General features: G+C 37.0%; 3 protein-coding genes across 4 annotated transcripts in view; 1 reads left to right on the plus strand and 2 right to left on the minus strand.

Annotated features, from left to right (window-relative positions):
* Positions 1-2,684: 2,684 nt before the first annotated feature.
* LOC127957077 (uncharacterized) lies at positions 2,685-5,038 on the minus strand. Its single transcript, XM_052555441.1, has 2 exons — positions 4,873-5,038; positions 2,685-4,647 (listed from the first exon to the last, which is right to left on the minus strand). Exon 2 carries the CDS (start codon positions 4,560-4,562, stop codon positions 3,252-3,254), a length of 1,311 nt encoding a protein of 436 aa, XP_052411401.1. The 5' UTR covers positions 4,563-4,647; positions 4,873-5,038; the 3' UTR covers positions 2,685-3,251.
* An 837-nt stretch (positions 5,039-5,875) lies between these two features.
* LOC127957783 (cyclin-H-like) lies at positions 5,876-10,649 on the plus strand. Its single transcript, XM_052556454.1, has 10 exons — positions 5,876-6,042; positions 6,279-6,408; positions 6,571-6,693; positions 6,798-6,871; positions 6,956-7,166; positions 7,297-7,460; positions 7,542-7,612; positions 8,216-8,318; positions 10,303-10,366; positions 10,450-10,649. The coding sequence occupies exons 2-10, from the start codon at positions 6,292-6,294 to the stop codon at positions 10,480-10,482; spliced, it is 960 nt and encodes a 319-aa protein (XP_052412414.1). The 5' UTR covers positions 5,876-6,042; positions 6,279-6,291; the 3' UTR covers positions 10,483-10,649.
* Positions 10,650-12,302: 1,653 nt separating this feature from the next.
* LOC127957782 (ras GTPase-activating protein 1-like) overlaps positions 12,303-18,563 on the minus strand; it is a 42,759-nt gene continuing 36,498 nt past the window's right edge. For both annotated transcript variants that reach the window (XM_052556453.1, XM_052556452.1), the window contains exons 17-25: positions 18,298-18,457; positions 16,812-16,954; positions 16,450-16,565; positions 15,311-15,397; positions 15,154-15,221; positions 14,219-14,307; positions 14,030-14,107; positions 13,784-13,918; positions 12,303-13,350 (exon numbers count right to left, since the gene is read on the minus strand). In XM_052556453.1, coding sequence (XP_052412413.1) covers positions 13,267-13,350; positions 13,784-13,918; positions 14,030-14,107; positions 14,219-14,307; positions 15,154-15,221; positions 15,311-15,397; positions 16,450-16,565; positions 16,812-16,954; positions 18,298-18,457 — 960 coding nt within the window. In that variant the 3' untranslated portion in view covers positions 12,303-13,266. The remainder of the gene's footprint in view (positions 13,351-13,783; positions 13,919-14,029; positions 14,108-14,218; positions 14,308-15,153; positions 15,222-15,310; positions 15,398-16,449; positions 16,566-16,811; positions 16,955-18,297; positions 18,458-18,563) is intronic.

Below are 18,563 nucleotides of genomic sequence, written 5' to 3' on the forward strand. Positions count from 1 at the left end.
GCCAACCTGAGACATTTTGATCTCCACACTTGGATTCACAGGCATACATTACTCCGCTGGCAGACTAATATGCTTCCACACACACGCATAAACACACACACAATTGGTCATTGCAGGCAACATGATCTGGGTGGCAACACAGTCAACACTGTGCATGGTGTTATGACGCCATCTTCTCTAGTGCAATCGCCTTTGTCGCAATGAAGACCACAAGCCAATAGCATCCTTCTATCCTCCAAAACACGTTACAGGAATAATCGTCGTGTTTCTGACAAATGAATTTTCAAAATAGTTTGGTTTTGTAAATATAACACTTCCAATGAGTCGAAGGCTACGTCTGACAGAAATCGTCAACGGTTTTTCAACCTGAAATTGTGAGTAAGCTATGAATATATTACATCCCTTGATCATGGCGCAGTGCCAGCCAGTCTGCAAGCAGAATAGAGATTTGATGAGGTCATGTGATTTAGTAGCTGTTTGCTTCATGGAGAGAGCTGCACTTGTCCATATTGTAGCAGCTAATATCACAACAGCCCTCCGTCGGTGTCCATGGCAACGGGCGACAGAAAATGAGAGGAGGAAATTAAATCATGCTGTCATGGGGGTGCATGCATTAATTTTGCATAAAGAGTGGATGATATGTGAACGCCTGGGCTTGCCTTTGTTCAGTGCCAGTGTCTGGTACACATCCAAATATTAAAAAGCCCAAACCAAAAACTGGGGTTTAAAAGCAGTTCAAAAGAAAAATAAATACTAAATATTATTCATTGTCAACATAAATGTAAATTTGACTGCTGGAAAAAGGGGTTTTCAGAGTAGGATTTTATTTTTTTCAACAAAAGATCAATGAAATATTATGGATTTACAATATTTAAATTATAAAAAGACATAGGTTTATTTACTATTTTGTCTAAATAAAATTAAAACAAAGAAAAAAAAAATGTTTTAAATGTGCATTTAGGCATCACTTCAGTGGAAAATTTGATATTACATATTGATCAAAATAAATAAATGTACCTTTGCTTTAAATTTAACTTCATCTAAATATAAAAATAATAAAACTGATATATGAAACAATATATAATAAAAATCCAATAAATTGTCTAAAAAAAGAAAAAAAAAAAACAATAATAATAATAATAATAATAATAATAATAATAATTATGAAGAGGAATATTATGCTCAACATTTTACAAAAGAGCTCCAAGATATTGCACTACTGGCTACAAATTTACATAAATCACATTTCCATAATATCTTCCAGCATATTGCACAGAACTTAGTGAGTTTTGGTTCTCTATAGAGTCTGTATACTGTGGTGTTAAGTTGATAAAGGCCACAACGGAACGTCTGAATGGATGTCCTCGTTACATGCATGAGCCATTATGTAGTACTTGTAGCTTATAGACAATCTTTTTGATGGGTAACATTGACTGACATTATGCAGGTAAATTACTCTGGGAGGTTCTTCCCAGTATAGATCATATTGCATCTAACAGAAATAAAGGGTCAATGCCACGATATTGCTCTTTCAAGATGATCCGAGCATATACTTGTTAAAAAAAGCCCCGACATACACTTTCAATATGTGCATAAAACATACTTTAGCCTGAATGCAACATAACGAGTTTATTATTTGCTCAGACCTCAACAAGGAGCCTCAGCACAACAATCTTTGACTTTTTGCCTTACAAATCCGGGCACCGAGGGACACGGTGACAGCTGTTCATCACGACGACAGTAATATAAGACATTTCTATCTCTCCACACCATCAATTTAACAAGCCTGGACATTGATTTATTCATAACCATCAGTATGCATCATTTTTTCCAAATTACAGAGAGGAAATATTGACAAAATATAGATAAAGATAAACTGAGGCACTGTGGACAGTGTCAGACACAGCTGATTTCTTTCCAACCTGTTTTAAACAACAGTACCCAAAGACATCAGCTGATAACTAAAGTCATCTGCCAGAATATATTCACAATTTAAGGATACTCACTCATCTCCACCTGCATTAAATACCAATACAGACAAAATGTCAAACTGTAAATTTCTTGGCACCCTAAAGCCCACATTTCCAGGCTAAAGGCAGTGCTGACAGCGGCTATCAGCTGCTGCGTGACAAACAGATCATGCAAATGACCTCTGATGGATTCAGAAACAGTATCTGTCCATACCTGTGCTACATGGAAATGAGATTTTAATTCAACCACACCACCTGATAACGACAAAACACTGACCAGAGGGTCTGAGAAGCTGCCATCAAAGAAACATTTATATATTAGGTATCTTCTCGTGATCCATCACTTCACCAGTTTTTGCGTCTTCCCAGCTGCCTATAAGGCAGAGCTTGGATCTCATCAATAATGCAGTGAAACATCATGTTTATGCAATCCACACAATGACAGAGCACTAGTACATGATAGTGATTGTAGCCACACACATAAGCAAACAACAGCCTGTGCCCACTCAAAAGCATGAAAAAAGACAGTTATTTAGGTAGGCTACAAACACATATATCACCCCAAAACAACAGCAGGAGACTAGAGAGTGTAAAAAGGCAGTACATACTCACCTTTTGATTCGGTTTTATGCAGGTTCTTATCGCTTCATGGTAGCACAACACACAGGAAAAATAACTGTAGTGCCATGGTGATATGCAAATTAATGGATCGCGCTGAATACAAGGACATTTATTATTCATAAATTACTCATGTTTATGCAAATTAGGTTACACAGCCCTACTCAAATAGGTGGTTGGTAATTTATTCGGTCTTGCTTTATACGCTTCAGTGGCTTTTTAAAAAGATAAATGTTTGGCCTAACGGTTTTTCCATATTTTATATATATATATATAAACGTCAATCAACAGATTTTTTTATCAAAAGCTTTTATTTTAAAATAAAAATTTTTTTACAAATTAAAAAAAAAAAGTCAGTAATTTAACAGTGTTTAGACCAACATCGTTGAACAATTTAAGCACTTACGATAATGTAACACACATTAACGCTGCAAATCAAAAAACTGGGTTAAAAATAATAATAATAATATCAATAGGTAACAGAACCACATTTCGAACATATGAGAATGTTAAAACAAACACTTGGCGCCCCCATGTGGTCATCTGAGAGAGAGCCCGTGCTGCACCTGTCCCGTTATGATTAGGATGAAATAAACACGGTTATATTTACACACATAATGGACCAGTCTCTAAAACTGTACAACGCACTGAAGTCCCAGAATTTTATGCTTGAGATCCGCTGTGCGTTGCTAGGGCCACAGATCTTCTCAAAACAGTGCTAACCTCTTTTTCAAACTGATGAAGAAGTTTAAAGTCGCAGAATCCTCTGTACAGTAACCCGGTGGCCAGTGTTTTCATAGCCTCCTTCATTTGCCACAGTGAAGGTACGGTGACCGTGTGTAAATCCCCGTTGAGCTCTGCCGTGACAGCTGTCGGTTCGAGTTTGGGGATGTCCAGATCCGTTAGTGCGTCGCTTTCATCGCTCGATTGGTCCGTTGTGCTCTCATCAGATTGTTGGCTATCTTGATCAGACGCACTTCTGTCCTCAGTTTGGTCGCTTTGGGGATTTTCTGAACACTGTTTGAACTCGAACGGCTCTCCTACAACTTTCTCACGGGTTTTAGATCGGTTGAGCCAGTCTGAGTTTGCTCGAAAGTTACGGTACCCCATCGACCGAGCCAACCGAGTCGCTTCTGAACGAATCATTTGGTCTGTAACAGTACCGCTCTCTCGAGAATGATCGATCCATCTCCGAGGCCCCGCTTCAAGTTGTCGCGTCTTTGTAGATGTGAAATCGATCCTTGGTACCAATTGTGCCTCCGTCTTATTATCCGAAGATTGGTTATTTCGGTCGATCTGGAACATCGCTCGTACGATTCCCTCTCGAGTTTTAAAGCGGGTGAACCATTGTGAGTTCGCTCTGAAGTTACGGAAACCCACAGTCCTGGCCAACCGAGCCGCTTTTGAACGAATCATCGATTCATCTACGCTGATGCCGCTCTCGCGAGAATGATCGATCCACCGCCACATTGCAGCTTCGATTCGATGAGTCTTTTTGGCTGTAAGATTGGTTTTAGGTTTGTTACCGGATTTGGGCTCTTTTGGTGCATCTCCCGTTTTTCGGTCGACCTGGAACATCTTTCGTATTACGGTCTCCCGTGTTTTGAAGATTGTCAACCACTCTGTTGTTGCCCTGAAATTACAGAGGCCCATTTCTGTAGCCATCAGAGTGGCTTTTTTACGAATCGTTGAGTCATCAACTGTAATTCCGTTCTCACGAGAAGTGTCGATCCACCTCCAGAGTGCATCTTCTAACTTTACTCGAGGCGTCTTGCGAGTTGGAAAGACAGTCATGGGAAGGTTAGCCTTGGCATTTTTAATATTCCTTCTTCGGAGCCAGATGAAAAGCAGCTGGCTTGAGATGTTCAGCAGACGCGCTGCAGCGCTTTGGGACATTGGAGGAAGCTGGTCATATTTATCGAGGATACGCTTTCTTTCCTGGATTGATCTGCGGCAATATTTCCTCGTGGCCATGTTTTTCTTCTCTGAGAAAGCGATGGAGATTTGAACTCTGGCGGCGATTCTTTTAAGTTGGATCTTTTCAGTGAATCAGTTGAACCTGTTCGGTCAGAAAGATTCGGACACGAATCAGACTGAATTGAGCAGTGCTGAAATTTGACAAATAAAACTAAAATGTGTGTATGGCGTGACTATGTATGAGAGTTATACTTGACAAGTTATACGAGTACGAATCATTCACGGTTTATAATTGTATTTGTTCAAATTCAATAAATTAAGTCTTAATGTCTTAAAAACAAGTAATTAAGAAACAAATAATAAAGACCTTTATAAAACGATGTCATGTGTGGTTATAAATGGCTCTAACTGGACGTTTTAATGGGTGTGAAGATGAGCCTTAGCACAAACTCTGGTTCTGGAAGGCCTCTGTCCTACAGAGATCCAAACAAGCTCCAAAGCGTCTGACTGGAAGTTTCTAGTAATCCTGGAGACCTTGATTAGATGATCCAGGTGTGTTTAATTGACAGGAAACACTGCAGGCAAGGTTTTTTTACGGTGTTTTTTTCGGAGTAGTGGAAAAAAAAACACCCAAAAGACACTGTTAAGTGTTTCTTTTCTAGCACTTTATCTATCTTTGTCATTTAAATTGCAATACATATTTTTTAAAGGCCGTTTTCTCAAAATGAGTTTTTTTTTTGTCCTACACTGAGCCATAAATCTCCATTTCAGTTGCATTTATACACACCAAACTTACATTTTTATTTATGTTTATTATATCCTGAAGGTTTTTGCTAAGGGATTTGCTTCATTATATACAACCCAAAATTTAGAAAATAGTGTTTTCTAATCATTTTCTGAATTCTGAAGTGACAAAATAAAATATCCAGAATTCCTTTTGAATCTAATGTCAAAAAAATAAAATAAAAGAGTTTAGATTTTTGTACTAGAAATGTATGCGAATTAGCGCATATTTAATTAAATAATGACTAATTTGCATATCTAAATTTAACTTTGTAGAAAACTTGAAATACAAAAATGTTTGCAATTGTCAATGTAATCAATCAGCTGGCGATAACTAATCGTTTTTTTTTTTTTTTTTTACCCTTTTCACCTGTGTTTCGTCTTGAGGTTGGAGCCAAACTAACAAAACTAAATTTGACACCCCTGGTGCATGAAGTAAAACAATTGCTGAATTGTTTGTACGATCTGAATCTTTAAAACAAACTGTTCTAAAGAACCGATTCGCAGAAATGATTCAGACTCCTGAGTGGAGAACAGAATCGACATCATCAAAAATCGACCAAAGGCGACGTAAATTCGTCAATGCGTGAATCATACGCGACCTGTCCTCGGCTTCTTTTACTGTCTATGCTCGCGCATGCCTACTGTGGAAACTTCGGTTGAAACAAAGATCAGTAGCTAGATTTTTTAAACTATTTAATATTTGTACGACGTTCCTTGATACACACGGAGAGTCACCGTGTGCCCAAGAGGGGTGAGACAGAAATATTTCATCCTTAAGATAAAACTATATTTTTATTTAAATAGGAAAAAATAGCCTTAGTTAACTCCCTCGGCAGTGCATTATACTTAAATACTCGTGGTTCTGAAATATATGTAGACTTTATTATATATGTGTAACGTTATACTCATCTGCTGGACCTGTGCATGAGAGCTGAGTTTAATGCACGTATCTGGTGTGTAATCATAGTTGTATTGTTCTGTTCACAGCTTTATATTCAACATGTATCACAACAGCTCTCAGAAAAAATTCTGGATTTACGATAAAGAGGAATCTTTAGATAAATTAAGATTAGAGGCTAATCGGAAGTTCTGCTCAAAAGGCATGTCCAGTGGGAAGGTAAGTGACATACATGAGTACACCCTTATTGTACATGCTAGTCTACAAAATATCCTATCTATCTATTTATCTACAGACCTACGCACAAAGCACAGTAGTCCAGCCATTTATAATGTTAACAGCATTAACATCAATCATACTTCGACATCATTTGTTTTTCAGCCTGGAATAAATACATCCATGTTTCTTAATGAACAAGAAGAGAAAGTGCTCTTCAGACACTATGAGAAGAGATTGCTAGACTTCTGTGCCATATTCAAGCCTGTGATGCCTAAATCTGTTGTGGTAATATATGTCACTTTTATCAGTTAAAAATCGGACCATCTAGTATGCCGTTCTGGCTTTTTGTGTTTTAAAACCAGTGTATGTTTGTTTTGTTTTTTTATCAGGGCACAGCTTGTATGTATTTTCGAAGATTCTATTTGAACAACTCTTTGATGGAGTATCACCCACGAACGATAATGTAGGTGTGCGGAGTTGAAAGAGTCATAAGATCATGATTTATTAGAGGGTTTTAATTTCTGACCTTCTCGCCCCACTTTTGCAGGTTGACTTGTGCGTATCTCTCCTGTAAAGTGGATGAGTTTAATGTGTCCAGCACTCAGTTTGTGGGGAACCTTCAGGAGAGCCCAGCAGGACAGGAGAGGGCTCTAGAACAGATTCTGGAGTATGAGCTGCTTCTTATCCAGCAGCTTAATTTTCATCTGGTTGTTCACAATCCTTACCGGCCCTTGGAGGGCTTCCTAATTGACTTAAAGGTGAGTCTAAAGCCTAGTTGTAGACCGTCCCGCCCCAAATGCATGCCCTTGGCTGGGGCTGCTCAAACATTTGAAAAAATTGCTAACTGTAGATTAAGTGAATTGAAGTGTACCGTTTCTGTATTCTCAGACCAGATACCCATTATTAGAGAACCCAGAGATGCTGAGAAAGAGTGCAGAAGACTTTCTGAACAGAGCAGCAATGACAGATGCTGGACTCCTCTTTTCTCCGTCTCAGATCGCCCTTACCGCCATCCTTAACGGTGCTGCACGTGCTGGCCTCAAGATGGAGGCGTAGGTTTCTCCTTCAGCATTCAGAGATTTTAACGGTTGAGACGGCACAATGTTAAAAGGTATTTTCTTTGACATTTACAGATATTTGACTGAATGCATGGGGCTTAAGGAGGATAAAGAGACCCTCTCAAAGATGTATGAGTCAATGAGACGTAAGTATTTTTCATGCAACCTTTTTTCTTTTTCAACTGTTAAAATGTCACTAGATAAGAGATGAATAACCCTGAACATCCCTGCTAAACCTTCATAAAAAGTATCAGATATTCAGTGGGTAAATCTGATAAACGGTGGCCTGGAACTGGAACAAAGTTATTTTATGAGAGGTTTATCTCCTGAAAGATCAATTTAGCTATGAAGTGCCATTTTTAGAAGACCGAAAACCTTTTGGCCAAGAGACTCTTAACAGTTCATGTGAGACTGAAGACTGGAGTAATTATTGCATAATTCACAGGAATGAATTACGTTATAAAGTTTATTAAATTAATTTAAAATTAATATGGTTTCATGCTATTTTTGATTAAATAATTGCAGCCTCGGTGAGTGGCTTCTCAAACTATAGAAGAAAAAAAAATTACCAATGTAGTGCATAATATCCATAAATCAGAATTTTTGATTTGCTGTTGTTGTGCATCATAGAAACTTATTGGGCAAACCAGTTGTTTGAAAGCTTGCTGTGTTAAGGACAACTTTGGTCATCAAAGATGTTTGCTATAGATGGATCTGAATCGATGATATTGTGTCCGTTTTCATTGTAGGAATGACAAGTCTTGTTAAAGCATACGAGCTTCCCAAAGCTGAGGAGGTCAATGCCTGCAAACAGAAACTGGAAAGGATACATGCTGAATTTGCTACAAACTTGTGAGTATTTGTTGGAAAATATTAAATCATTGACATGGCCCTTACAGCTCAAATCAGATCAGTCGGTTTAAAAAGCACACAAAACTAATCATACTAAGAGTTTTATTCAGCCAGGTTAGTAACTTGGTGTTTTGTATCTAAGATGCAAAAGTTGTGGGTTTTGAGTATAAAATAGAAAAATAAAAAAACATGAGCTACCTAAAATACAAAAAAAAAAAAAAGTAAATCCGCATCATGCTTTTCATAGATTTGCTGGGTCATAAAATGTAGCTAGATGTACTGTACAGAATCCCTTACATCAGCTGTAGATGAAAGCTGGGAATGAGTACAAAGTGAGCCGTTTCAAGTCAGTTATAGTGATTATACACCTTCATCCACTGACATGAATGCATTACCAAGGTTTTATGGTTAAAAGCAGTCTTTTGGACATTAGCCATGGCAGTCATTCATTACAATGATGTATGTCAGAGTAACATGGTATTTCCATCAGTTATCTCCACTGTACAATGGTACCGCCACAGTACTTTCTTTGTTAGGGAGTCAGCGAGTACAGGACAATGCAACTACTTGTCAAATCGAGCAAACAAAAGGACAATATAGAATAATAATAAACTGGTGATACGTTTTGAGGTTTTACATAAAAATACACAAAGAAACAGCCAAATTAACTCCTCAAGCAAGTTTGATAAACATGAACCGACTGATATAATAAAATCATATCGTTTTACAGTCAGTAGGTCTTGATGCTCAAGTTTTTTGTGATCTGAAATCAACCAGGAATCTCATAATCTACTTGGCCCATTCTAGCCAAGCTTTAGAATTCGTTTGAGCTTGAGATGGTGCCATTGTAGGTTAGGTGGAAGAACAGGGGCAGGCTATTAAAAGTGGACGCATGCTCCAGCCTCGTTTAATCTATCCTCCAAAATTGAATCGGTCTCACTGATCTGCTCATGCATCACATACAAACACTGGTTTGGAGATAAAGCCAGGATGCAGCATCTTGTCAAGCGAAGCGGCTCAGAAGGTAAGATAGGAATCAGCCGATATCTGTAGGATCTAAGCCTACCTTTATCTGAAACCACAGTCGAAAACAGGAAGAGCTTGTGCGGTAGTATTGAGTGTAGACGGTTTCTTAAGGCGTGCATCTCGCTTCCCTGATGCTCAAGAGCAATGCAGTGCCAAAGTTCTTGCTTGCTACAGATCCCAGTCTAGCGCTCGCAGCTCCCGATTACACCAGTGATATCAATCCAAGTCAGACAGATCCAAGTTGAGTTTGCAGATGTCTCCATGAGGGGTCAAGTCGACAAGCTTTTCAGATTTACACACAGTTTTGGTTCTTCTGTTGAAGATTCGTGATTATCAGTACAGGAATGTCCAAGAGATCATTTAGTCAGAAATAATCTCTTTGACGGCTCGGTGTGAATTTAAGTTTTGAATCTGTTGCTTTGAGAGATGGAGATTGGCGGTTTGTTGTCTGACCAGAGCCAGAGCACCCACCGTCTTCATTTGCATCTGAGGAGTTTTTGCTACCAATCTTTTCTTTCAGAGGATCTGGATAGTGGTTGCTACAGCCATAAAGGTACATTCAGTTCTGCAAAATAAAGACAAAATTAGGCATGGTGACCGTTCAGGATTAAGTCTTGAGGGGTTGATGGTAAGCCATAAGAAATTTCAAGCACTTTCAGAAGGCTATGGCATTGTAATGGCTACATGCAATAGATCAGATTGTTCTTCACCCTGTTTAGACAGGATTTCTAGCTCATAACAATAATAAGTGTCTATGGAATCTATTTCTTTTGAGGCGGCGGTTAAACAACAACCTGGAACACGGACAATAACTACATATGATCTAGAACTACACAGTTATGAGCTACTTTGATGTGTGTGAGATTGATGGGTCACCAAAGACAGTTACTAAATGAGTGTAGTCTTCAGATGATAAGGGTTTATGGTTCTGATGCTTTCCTCTGTCCATGTTCTTCAGGAAAAGAAAACATGGATATGAAGATGATGATCACGTGGTGAAAAGGCAGATGGTGGCTGAGGAAGTAAGTTTATTTGAACATTATTTGTTCCTCAGACGCACACCCTCTGGCTACTGCTTGAAGCTTATGGATTTTCTGTTTTGCAGGAGTGGACTGATGAGGATTTGGATGCATTGTGACAATGAAATTGTTTTTTAGATTGGCAACATCCTCTGAACAGGTCGAGTGATTGCCATAACTGACAGAGGATGCACTTCTCAAACTGGATTGTAGATATTTCAGCAAAATGTCATGTAAAGCTTTTTCTTCTGTGAAAATAAAACATTGATTTTTATTATTAATATAATTGTTGGGTTGTTGTATTAACACTTACCACAAGCACGGAGAATTTACTTTTAAAATAAATTATTGCTTGTCAGCAAGGAAGCATTACATTAATCAAAAGTGACAGTAAAAACATTTGTTATAAATGATTTTTTGACTATACTGTACTGTTCTTCTGAACTTTTCAAAGAATCTTGAAAAAAAAAAAAAGAATCACAGGTTCCACAAATATTACACCACACAACTGCTTTCAGCTGATAAAGAAATGTTTCTTGAACAGCAAATCTGCATATTAGAATGATTTCTGAAGGATCATGTGACACTGAAGACTAATGATGCTGAAAATGTAGCTTTGTCATCGCAGAAATAATAAACTTTTTAAAAATAGAAGATTTTAAATTGTAATGATTTTTTCTTAATGTCTTTCAAAAATGCTATTAAAAATCTTACAGATCCCAAGCTTTTGAATGGTAGTTAACCTGATAAATGTCACCGTCCCGTATACGGGACGCCTAAATTTACTTCAATATATTACAATTATATCCTAATCTAATCATGACAAACTATATATCGTTGGAAAGGTCTAAGACTCCTAAATAGATATTTGACCACGTTTTGTTGTTAAGAAATTATGAAGTAACAGTAAAAGATTAATTTATAAAAAGAGTGCACCTCAAAACATATACATCATAACTGGAGTTCTGACCTTTGTTACAAAAAATCTATTCCGCTTCCTTTTTCCCTATCACATATTTTAGTAATCATCATAAATCATATATCATTTGAAAGATTATATACTCCAAATTCATCTTATGAAAACCATTTTGAAATCGAACACTGCGTTACCATGGAAATCGTACTTTAAAATCTTTTAGCGTGGTCCTCCCCCTTAGTGGGAGGGGTCATATTCCAAATATATTACGGTCTTTTAGAATCAAAACTTTTCATAATCTTGACAAAATACATATCGTTGGAAAGGTCTGAGTCTCAAGATTCCATATTTGGTGGTTATTTTGTGATAGACATAATATTGAGAGAGAAATTGATAAATTTGTGACAAACAAATGCATCCAAAAAATTCAATGGAGTTTCAATGGCCCCCGGTGGCTTTATGTGGTATAACGCCTAAACAAAATTGCATATGAACCTACATTTTTTTCATATCAACTTCAAATTTGGAACACAACTTATTTAGACATATGGCTTTAATTTTATAGCAATTTTGGATTAAAACATATTTTATTAAATATTTATTTTATATAAAATATAATAAAAATAAAATAATAAACGTATTTACAGTAAATTTAAACTTCTATAACTTTTTTATGCTTTCATTTTTAAAAATGATTTCACTTCTGCAATAATCTGCAGATTGTCTTCTTTAAAAAGAGACCAACCTTTGGTCTGTATTCAAAAGCGTTTATGATTTATAACAATTTAAGTGTGAATAGTGTACTTCCACGTCTATGTTCAAAAATGGGGGTGACAGTTAAAAGGTTAAAATCCACAGGATGAGCATTAACTGCCTGCAACTTCAATGAGTATTGTAACACTTGTACATTTTTCAGCCTTTAAGTGGTCGTTTAACAGATGTCTTCCAGTATCTCTACAGACAAACGGGGGTTAAAGGGATGTTCTGGGTTATGCTCAAGTGACACATCACAGATGCTGTTGATAACCATAATAATGGTCCTTTATTCAAAATCAAGAACTGAAAACAGAGACAAACACTAGAATATTTTTATAGGAGCACAACAGCTGTCTTGTTATTTTCAAAAGCTGTTTTCTCGAGCTGATCTGAGACAGTCAGTACTTTATAAAACATGTTTAATAAGTGCATGCATTCCTGATACAATCTTTACTACTATAAATTTTACTGCTGTAAACATTTTTCTTTTTTACCTTAAACTTTTCTCCTGAGAACGTGTCTGGCGTTGAATTTGTCTCAGGGAAGACCGAACCAATCAAACATATTGTACAATAAATTGGAAAACAAATCAGGTTACCTCAAATTATATACTCGAGATTCCAGCAAGAGAATTTATTGTTTTGATATAAAATAATCATACTCTCTGAGGATGATAAAAAGAAAAACAAAATCCAGTCTACAGCACAAATCGAACTAAACAGAACAGGGAAAAGGACAAAGAACACTAGTCTGAGCACATTTTGCATATTCATAGCCATGTAAATCAGTAACAAATTACAGTATAAAACGCATTTTAGCTCATAATCCAGTTTAGAGAGAAGAATCGTTGCAGCCTTGTGTCAGTTCAGTTTCAGATCAAGCAGATGAAGAGATACACTTTGGCAACCTGTATTTAAAACATCATTCTGTCGACTTGATGGGTCATTCGTTGGACCCGTCTGTTAGATTGATATGTACCCAAGATACGGAGAGCAGTCAAACCGTGTGATTATAAAGTCATTGGTGTTGGACTTGGGAGCCCAGCCGTTTTGTTTTCTGCGGTAGTTTGCATAGTTCTCGTGGCACAGACAATGAGGCGGAGGAAAAGGGAGGATGGAAGATAAGGGGAGGGTGGGAGCTGGCATGGGGATGAGGGTGGAGCATGCTGGGTTCCCATTGGCTACTCCATGGAGACGGAGACAAACTGACAGACAAAATGACGGAGGAGGAACTACCTGTTGCTGTTGGACATGGCATAGTGCGCCTGTTTCTGCTGGAGGAGCTCAGTGATGGCCAGCAGCTTTTTCAGCACGTGCTGTGAAGAACAGAAAGATTGCATTATCATCTTCACCTGCTGGGTTAAAAAATGGCACAGCAAAGCCAAAGGAAATGCATTTGGTTTTTTTTCTTAAGGTCACTTGTGATGCCGACAGTCATTTTCTGATCCTCTGGTGGCCTTTTCATTAATGTTTGCACCAATAACGGTGTGTGGGTGACTGCTAGGTGACATTTAGTTTCAAAGTAACTTACTGGTAGTAGAATGTCTAAAGTAGACTATCAAAATAAAGTGTTACCCAGAACGGAAAAGAACACAGGGTCTCTGGAGTTCATTTTTCTTCAAATATAACTGATTCTCAACCAAGTGGCCCAAAGGAGCTCTAAAATATTTTATTGGATTGAGATAAAAAAATAATATAAAAATATATATACATGCGCGCATGTATGTCAGTCACAAGAGAGACACATACCTGCTGTGCTCCTCTCTCATTGCTGAGGGTGCGGAGTTCGTCAGAATGAGTAGCACAGATCTCATGCAGGGCAGCAAGGTCACGGGGCAAATCAGTCCTAAAGTGCTCGGTAGATTCCGGGAGATCAGGAACGTTCTGGAGAAACAGCACCGAGAGAATGTTATAGGAAAGCTACTACACACAGAGCTCATAAACTGAGCCGCAGGCAACCCATGCTGCTTTAAAAATGGATACAGGGCAGTTTACCCCCAGCTCATCCAGAAACATGATCATCCTTTGTTTGTTGTTCTTGATGAAAGGATTCACCCCCTCCATGTAGGGCTCCTGCAAAACAAACACATCACGACAAACGCATCTCAACATTAGCATTCACACGACGCTTTGACATCTATTCAGCGTAACTCATTTTCTAACACAGCGTGAAAATCCAAACACCTTAGCACCGAATTCCACCAGGTTGGCCAAGTTCTGCACAGACTTCGCTACCAGGGTAAGTGTCCGGCCTGCTGTGGAGGATGGAGGGTCTGCAAAGACAAGACACAGTTTCATTACAGTTAATATCAGACTAAACAAGTTGAGGTACCAATGGTCATTTCATTTTGTTTTTATGATGTCACATTAGTTGTGGTTTAGTAATGTAGTCAGTTGTTAATTAACTTGCTCACATCTATAGTCTTTGAAGTCTAGGAAGTTTTTAGAATTCTGTGGTGAATAGAAAATTTAAAAACTCATTTTTTTTTAAATAGAATTTTATAAATAAAATTTATCAAATTGATCAATTTAATGCTTCCTTAAAGTCCTGAAAAAAATTTGAACAAAAAATAAATCTCAAAATACATAAACATTAATAAATTCAAACATTTCTAAACACCTTTATTTATACTTCAATCTGATGTCCAGAAGATAGCGGAGTATACTTAAGAATTTACTTCTTTTACAACTTGACAAACACATTCTTTCCTCTGTTTACTGCAGAGTTAGTTTTGTCTTGCATTTATCATACATATATGTAGATTGAGTTCCAATTAAATTACAGTTTTATTAAAATTAACTAAAAATAAATTACTATTCATACAATTTTTATGCTCTTATGATCTGACATTTTTATTAGAAATAATTTTAAAACCCTTTATAAATATATTTTATTCCAGCTAAATATAAAATGTACAACAAATCCACTTTCATATAAAAATACGAAAGGTAGTTGACTTTGGCTCACTATGACATGTTTATGCCTTTTACACATTTGGACCGTTAAGTGCTCTTCTATCAGACTGAAGCTCTAACAGGTGCAGAATGAAATATTTGAGTGGGTACTTGACCTAAATATGTTGCCTCTGAAAGAGCTCGTGTGCAAGCTGTGCACTCACCAGCAATGATGTTGAACATTCTGGGGTTGAGAATGGCAGGGCAGATGAGCCTTAGGAAGACAAAACCACTGGAGGACAGACACAAACACGTCTTGACACTTTGCAAGATGTTGCTCTTAACATAAACACATGCAAATATAGCTTGACAATGTGTTACCTCACAACTCGGGTTCTCATTGTAGTGTTGGTAGGCCATTTCTTTTGCACAGACTTCTGAAGACAGCCATAAATGTACCTCAGGGTCCTTAGACAAGGAGGAAACAGACAAACTATGAATTCTAAGGCTGTATAAACAGCGTTGTATTATAAAGAAGTGTATAATTAATTCAGCACAAGATGGACAGGAAGTTAATATAGTGGGGATGCATTGGTCTTTATGACAAGCTAATAATTATTTTCTGATAACTATTCTGTTAAGCTGATATTGTTTTGTTATGGCTGATGACCAATAAGAATCTAATGTTACAAATATATTCCTAAAATAAAACAAAAACATAATAATATTCAAGTACTAATTTTAACAGAAGTGTCAGGAAAGATATGGAAGTTACAGTACACAAGATTTCTATTTCAAATAAATGCAAAAAAAAAGAAATTATATAAGAAATGTCATTTGAGCTCCAAATCAGCATATAAAAATCGATCATGTAGCACCGACTGGAGTAATACTTGAGTTATGACTTCTGAAAATATAGCTGTGCCATAACAGGAATAAACTACATTAAGATATATTGAAGCGGAAATAGTAATTTTAAATTTTAATGACATTTCACAAAATCACAGTTTTTAACTGTATTTTTGATCAAATAAACTCAGCCTTATATAAAGCATAATAGGCTTCTCTCAAAACATATGAAAATCCCCCCGACATTTGATCGGGGGGATACAAACCCAAACATTTGATCATTTTTATATTTAAGGAAATTTTAATTTAAGAAATAGTGCTCTTTAAAGGTTAAATCTTTGTAATATTCTTGCACTGTCCTTCTAAAAGAGCACTAGATGATAGGAATATGATGATAAGAATAAGTGAAAATCTAACAGTTAAATACCAAAGGTTGACCTAGAAATATACAATATTTACCCCCAAAAATAATCAAAATACAATTAATATAAAGCTGCTTTAAAGCAATACCTTTCTGCACTCGTACTGTATATAAACATTGGAATGACACTTGTGATGTCATGGCAAAATAAGGATTGGTATATAGTTAGTGTGGTTTCTAAGGTTTCTACATTTGTAAGGTTGTACTACAGAGCAGTAAAGCTGATATGGTGGTGTGCTATCACGCTTACGGGGGCAAGATCTCAGCAGCCATAAATATCTTCTCCACCAGCTCCGACAGGATGTTGAGTAAGTGAGCTAGATTCAGGTTAACATCCTCATTCTTCTCCAGTTTAGACGGGTTCAGCTACGGAGGGAGACCAGAGAACACGCCACATGAGGGAAAAGGATTCTGACTGCCAGTTCAGTTTATTCACTATTCAACAGAAACCCGACAAAAGCCAATCTGCCCAAGGCTTTAGAGAGAACATCATGATGATGGATTTGGCGCAGAAACACTAAACACAACACATCAGAACATTTACAGATCCGAGGCACAGTGGAGCCTGATGTTAACAGATGTTAACAACATCGCTCGATTTGGTTCCACTACCTCACAGGACTGCTTGCTCTCCATGATCTTCAGTATGGTGTCTTTGAGGGCGTGATGGACGAAAGGGGTGGCTGTGGCCTTCATGTACTGCTCCATCAAAGTACTGGCCAGAGTTGTGGCCCGAAACAGCGTCGTAGCTTCATCTGCAACACCAAAACAAGAAACCACATTGGAAGGATGTTCATGATAAACAATGGGCAATAAAAAATAAATTAAATAAAAAATGTAATTTAAAGGACACCTTAAAATAAAAGGGTAACTAAAATTCTCGATTATAATTACACTATCATTCAAAAGGGTCTGTCTGGTAAGGTTTTTTAATTTTATATATTATATATATATATATATATATATATATATATATATAAACCTCCCTAAGGGCTCACATCATTTTAATAAAAATCATAAAACAGCTTTTTTTATTCATTTTTTTCTTCAGAAATCATTCTTATATGCCGATTTGCTGTATAAGAAATATTTTTTCTTAAGACAACAATCTACTAAAATGTCATAATACTGGTTGAGGAAGTGGTTGAAAAGAAGAGATTTAATTGGTTAACTAAGGTTTTCTTTTTTCTTCTCTTTCTCCTGATTGAGACTGCAATGTATAGTGATGATATGCTATATATATATATATATATATATATATATATATATAGAGAGAGAGAGAGAGAGAGAGAGAGAGAGAGAGAGAGAGAGAGAGAGAGAGAGAGAGAGAGAGAGAGAGAGAGAGAGAGAAGGCCCCAAAATAGGGGAAAAAAAGTACTCTTAAATAGTTTTTGACTCTTTATAAATAAACTGTCAAATATGTAATTCTTTAACAGAGATTTGTATGGCACAAACTGATTGAATTCTAAATACTCAAAAATGCGGTATTAGTTGTACTTGGTGACTGTTGTATGTCTATATGTCTATGTTATATATATGTTGTTTTTTGCCATGTTTTTTGGTATGTGTTCATTTTTTCGGTATTTGGGTAAAAAACCCTTTTATTATATATTTTGCTATACTATAACTTGTATTTTTTAGGATTCACTGCTGAATCGAAATTTGAAATATAAATCTTTGTAATATTATACATGACTTTCAATTTTTTTTTTCTTTTTTTGACGTCTAAAAAAAAAAAAAACTCTTCCTGCACACTCAAGTCACAATCTAATTAATATTCATGAGCCGTACTTTCATCCTGATTGAGTTTGTAAATTCATCCACATACCAAATTGAGTCAATTCTACTAATACTGGTTTCGTGACAGCTCTTCTCTGAACACACTGCGCATTTTCATGATGATGTCTCATTACTAAACAACTAGTCATTGCTTGAAAAGTGGGACTGCATAAAAAGCACAAACAAAACTGTCAAAGCTTTGTTCTGTAGCTAAAACATAATGAACAAGCCTGAGGGAAGCTGCCTAGCCTCAGTGTAGCGCTGACATCTGTTTGCTGATGAATCCTGAACTGTGAATAATACCAAGAGAGAGCCTTACCCTCCATATTAATTTCTCTGTCATTCAACATCCTCAGTAACGGAGCTTCGGCTCGCTCGTGTCTCAAGATACGGAGCAGGATGCTGGCCAGCAGGGTGCGGTCCTGGCCACACACGTGAGCCAACGCGTAGATCACATGATAGTCTCTCTGCAGGATGAGCTGGGGATGGACAGAGAGAGCATGTCAGAAAAATCTACTTTTGTCAAAAGGGTAAGTGTTCAAGGCCACACAAGTAATAGATCCAACCAAAAATCTTTTTGTTCAA

Source organism: Carassius gibelio, chromosome B5 (assembly GCF_023724105.1).
Source record: "Carassius gibelio isolate Cgi1373 ecotype wild population from Czech Republic chromosome B5, carGib1.2-hapl.c, whole genome shotgun sequence".
Taxonomy (NCBI): domain Eukaryota; kingdom Metazoa; phylum Chordata; class Actinopteri; order Cypriniformes; family Cyprinidae; genus Carassius; species Carassius gibelio.